The sequence below is a fragment of the Dryobates pubescens genome, chromosome Z, assembly GCF_014839835.1.
Source record: "Dryobates pubescens isolate bDryPub1 chromosome Z, bDryPub1.pri, whole genome shotgun sequence".
NCBI classification, from domain to species: domain Eukaryota; kingdom Metazoa; phylum Chordata; class Aves; order Piciformes; family Picidae; genus Dryobates; species Dryobates pubescens.
The window spans coordinates 122767713-122772712 of NC_071657.1; the positions used below are offsets into that span (position 1 = coordinate 122767713).

The 5000-nt window shown below is 37.7% G+C and overlaps 1 protein-coding gene across 6 annotated transcripts in view; it reads right to left on the reverse strand.

Moving 5' to 3' along the window:
• The window catches only part of FOXP2 (forkhead box P2), a 421646-nt gene that overhangs the window by 38826 nt on the left and 377820 nt on the right, over positions 1-5000 (reverse strand). For all 6 annotated transcript variants that reach the window (XM_054178909.1, XM_054178908.1, XM_054178907.1 and 3 more), the window contains 2 exons: positions 3185-3272; positions 1224-1307 (listed from right to left, as the gene is read on the reverse strand). In XM_054178909.1, the coding sequence (XP_054034884.1) occupies positions 1224-1307; positions 3185-3272 (172 nt within the window). The remainder of the gene's footprint in view (positions 1-1223; positions 1308-3184; positions 3273-5000) is intronic.

Genomic DNA, 5000 nt, shown 5'->3' on the forward strand with positions numbered 1-5000 from the left:
ATGATAGAAAAACTTCACAATGCATGTGAATGAAAAAAGCACTCCGACTGCTTTTTTAATACACATGCCACACATAGTAAAATTAAAGTTTCCAAGTGTCTTTCCCTAGTACATAATCTAAAATAAAAGCTACAATTTAGTTAGGCTAATGAAAGCAAAAATACTGCACCTAAATTTTCTCTCACAGAGGCAGGGGTTAAGGAAATGCTAACACTTTCTTCATTCATCATCAGGTTATAAAGTGTGCCCTCAAACAAAGATTTTCTTTGAAGTACGTGGAGCTGAAAACACAAGAGACGAAGTATGCTGTCCTTCTACGTAAACATTAACTGGGCGTGATATGCAAGTGTGCTCTTTAAAAAAGATTATGTTCCTTTTGCCTATATTTCCTGACTTTGATAGACAGATTTTCATCGATACCCCAGCATTTCATCTTCAAGTACTGCTATATCCTTTTCATATTGTACGTACAAAATTACTGTCATAGTTAACATTAATGAACAGTTATCAAATCACATAGCTTCTACTGTAAGTGCGGTATATCTAAGCACAGTGTATTGTAAGTACTACAATGCTTGACACCCTAACAGATCCAGATGCACAACCAGGCCTGATGCAGCACCATGGAACAGCTGGATGCAACAGGGAATTTTCAGTGTTTGTACCACCTCCAACAGCATCACAGGGAATGCATAGTTTGGCAGTCTTGACAGAAATTGAGGAAAAAAAAATCTATGTTTACAGTTGTTTAAATTCACTGCATAAAATAGCATTTTGTTCATTTAAGAGTAACAAATTGTTTATTTATGTCTCTTGTAAGTCATTTAAAAAAAATTTCTTAGCATCTAGATTATTTTTACATTTACTTTTTACTGCTACAGAGTCCACAGAACTTCAAACCTTTCAATGTGGATTTCCTTTTAATATCTGTAAATCTATCACAAGAAGATACTCTCTCTAGTTTCAGTCTCAAGGCAATGATTTGGACACTTGTAAGTGTACTTTGTTTAGTGTCACCTATGGTGTAGATTGGATAGATTTTGTAAAAGATAGCATTACTTTTAAAGAAACATACAATTTGACAAGCTATTGCATTTTACTTCCATTTTATTGCCATATTTTTCATCACACTCATTGTTTTCCAACTGTCACTAAATGGTTCATTTTCTTAGCCTGCTACATTTGTAGGCCTATTTACTGTTTATAAAGCAATATGCACTTACAGGTTTTGGAGATGGCTTGGGCTCCGAGGGTCGCATGTGCAAGTGGGTCATCATTGCTTGAAGACGTTCGCGTTCTTTAGAAAGCTGTTAAGAAAGAGTGAGATCAGAAGCATTTCAGAAATGACTGATACAGCTATTTTACTGCAGTGATACATCTTATCATCGAGCTTGTCTTGGTGTGATGATTCCTGCATATAAAAGTCTATGTGAGTGGAAACTTATCTCAGAGGAAACGCAACTTTGGGCATGGAAAGAAAGAATAAAAAAAACCCAAAAACTTTAATAGCTTTTCATATGTTAAAAGGTCAGAGAAAACAAATAACACTTCATCTTTTTGTCAATAAGAGAATGGAGGTCACAGTTGCCTCGACAGTAACAAGTTACGAAGACCATAAATTAGAAGGCCCATAGTGTCTCTTTAAAGTCCTGTGGACACTGTTAGCAATGGACTAGTGCCAACAGCTGTGAAGGGGTGAAGGGTCCTCAAAGCACAGTGCTTGCCAAGATTGTCTACACACTTCATCCTTTCCCACTGAGGTCCAGTTAGTGCCCCCTGCAATCTGCCATCATCAATCTAATTCAATAGAGTGACAGGGCCCAGGCAGTGTGAAACGCTGAACTCTGCCACGGAGTCGGCATCAACACTGCACTGGGTCTCATTACAACTGATGGACCTTACTTCACTAGAAGTCAGACAAAGCAAAAAAACGGCATAATTGGTCACACTGCAAGCTAAATCTTCACTTGGACTGTTATAACACAGTCTGGCCTTTGTAAATGGTAAACAGTTCGTAAGCAGCCCTTAAACTGCTTTTAGGAAATATGTTACTGTAACTTCCTAACCATTTTCTGATAATCTGCTATGTTAATATTTTATACAAATTACTAAATGTGAAAAAAAAAGGACAAAAAAGAAGAATTTTGTTGCAATTCCTTGATAGAAATATCAGAATGCAAAAGAGGAAAATGTATCTCACAACATGAAAAAAATACATTTTTTCACAAGCTAGGTTCCAAGAAGAAATGCTTCAAATTGGTTTGAGGTGATATGGTTTTGGGTATCTATGGCATGATTACAGCACTAATTGTAGTAAGAATCACTTGGTGTTTAACTCTTGTGCTTTCTACGGAGCTCTGTAATACCTTCTTACATGAATTTAACTCAAGAGTTGCACCTGTAGACTGAGACTGGACTAAAGAAAACAACATGTAAGTAATTTTAAAAGGAAAATGTAGCTGCAGATAGTTTGGGTATACTGGATAAAATCTGGTCAGTGCATCTTTAATTACAGAACATTTGAGGCAAGGAGTCGGAAAAAGGTTTCTTTGGTAGCCTGGTAAGTGTAGTTTCAATACTGGGAGACCCCAGGGGTACTCTTGCATAAGCTGGAGGGAGCATTCACATACATGCAGTGACCTCTAATGGTTAAAGCCTGAACAGGGCACCTGAGTCCTGAAGTCCCAGACACAGGACTCCCTGGGGACCTCTGTGAGTGGGTTTGACATTACACCTTCTGCTTACAGAAAAATGCCCACCATAAGCTGGGAGTCATTTCGGGTGGAGATATGCTCTTCTACTCCCCTGTCCTGCAGAACAGTTTCAACAAGCATTATTAGGTCAGAAGGGGAAGAAGGAAGAGGGGTCCTGACCCAGCATTTTGTGAACTGAAGACAGCTTAGATCCAGTCTCTGCTCCAGGGACTGCATTTTTCATTCATGATGAGTGGCATCAGGGTCTTAGTTCAAGCAAAACACTGTAGATGATGCTGATGTTAGATAATTATTGCATAATTTATAATGTGAAAGATCTTTAAGTAAAACCTCTCCGCTTGTTCATGAATATCAACAAATTTTATGCAAGAAACATATGTCTTTAAGCTAGAGTCACTAAGGCAAATGTTTTAAGTTAAGTTTAGGTTAATAGTAAACAGGTAATGGCATAATACACCCATGTAACAAACCTGTATTTCTAGCTGCTGAACCACTTGCATTTGCACTCGACACTGAGCAGTGCTTCTGTCATCCAATGCATGTTCATTGTTAAGGTGCCTAGAGAAGAAAGAGAACACTAGTAAGAAAATGTAAAGATGAGGAAAATTTCTTTGAGAGTCCATTTTTCTCTTATGTGCATACAGCTTCCATTAGTTTCAGTGGGAGTTATGCAAAAAGATCTAGTCAGAACATGCCTTAGATATACCTGTACAGAATAATAAAACTGATTATTTCATTTAGCTCTGCTTTCTCAGTGATGACTGTCAGACATCCAGTTCCTATCTTCCAGGTCACATATGCTATCTAAAGGCCAATGTAGCTGGTTATCAATATTTGGTAGAGTGACTGAACAGATTTCTACTCCCTGTTGCTGGTGCAGATGAACAGATTCATCAAAAGATATAATTGCTTTTAGGCTGCTTGAACTACTGTGAACTAATATAGACTTTGTTAAGATTTCTGTGTCTGCCCTTCTTTAATCATTAAGCAAAACCAACAAAACACCCACTCCCCCTGCCCCAAAACAGCACTGCAAGCGAACATCACTGAGTTTCAGTACGGTTTCCAGAAGCAGCCTGTGAAGATTATGATAGAGATCAGCCTCCCCAGACCAAGGAAGAGTGCAAAGTAAAGGCAGGGAAAGGAACAACTACACACCTTACATACAGAGCAAGCCTCCTGGGAGGGATTCAGGATCCACACACTAGTTTAACAAAACAAAACAACACTGCAACTGGGGAAAAGGTATTCAGTAAGTGGCTGCCTGTAACTAAAGTACAGCCCAGACCAGAATGTATGTGCCTTGTATGTTTTCATTGAGTACAACTTCACAAGGACAGTGGTTTCATCTTTTCTCTCTCTCTCTTCCGGGAACAAAGAAGCTCCTTTTGGAGCTCTAATAGTGGATTTGCTGCTCCACTGAGAAGAAATGGGAGCAAAGATGTTTTTGTCTTTAAACGTAGATTTACTGGCTATTAACACTCCAGGCACAAGGAATAAGTTTTGCAAGCACTACAGTCACAGATGCTTTCAGTTACAGAAACTGTTATCTGCACCATGGAGGAAATATCTCCTCCCTTTAATTTTTCTTAGCAACATTAATCAGATAAATATGTCATTATTTGGTTGGTAATCTATAGGGGAAATATTTTTGTCAGAAACAGTGCAAAAATACAAGGGTTTGCATTGTAGTTTTACTAAAATTTAGGACCCAGTGACAGGGTTTGCAGGTGAGCAAAACACAACAGGTTCTACTGTCTTCGCAAGAAGCATGACTAGGGAATAGATGTAACTAATTATGAAAGATTTTGTTAACTTTTTAATATAAAATTGTTTAAAGGTATACATGTAACTTGCTTGGTAGTTTATGCTAAGTTTAAGCATCAGCATCACCAGAGACACCGCATTTCTTTTATCTGAGTCACAAAACCTACACTTTATTTATTTTCAGAGAAACTGACTTAATTCCCCCTGTGCATGCAAAAATACACAATCAAATCAGTTTAAAAATTTGTCAATTGTTCAGAATGTGCCATACACTTTATTTTTCCAAAATTTTGATTTAAAATAATTTTAATCCCTCAATTACACAGACATGATGTGTGTGGTCTGTTAATGCAGGAATTTAATGTTTTCAGTTAGTTGTGTACAAAATTGTTAGAAAAAGGACTGGGGACAGATTTTACTTCTGCATTATTACTGCTATCACCAGTACACACCACTTTTTTCACATGCATGCATGCTCACTTGTGTAAGCACACAGGTTCATATGTGCAACACATGACA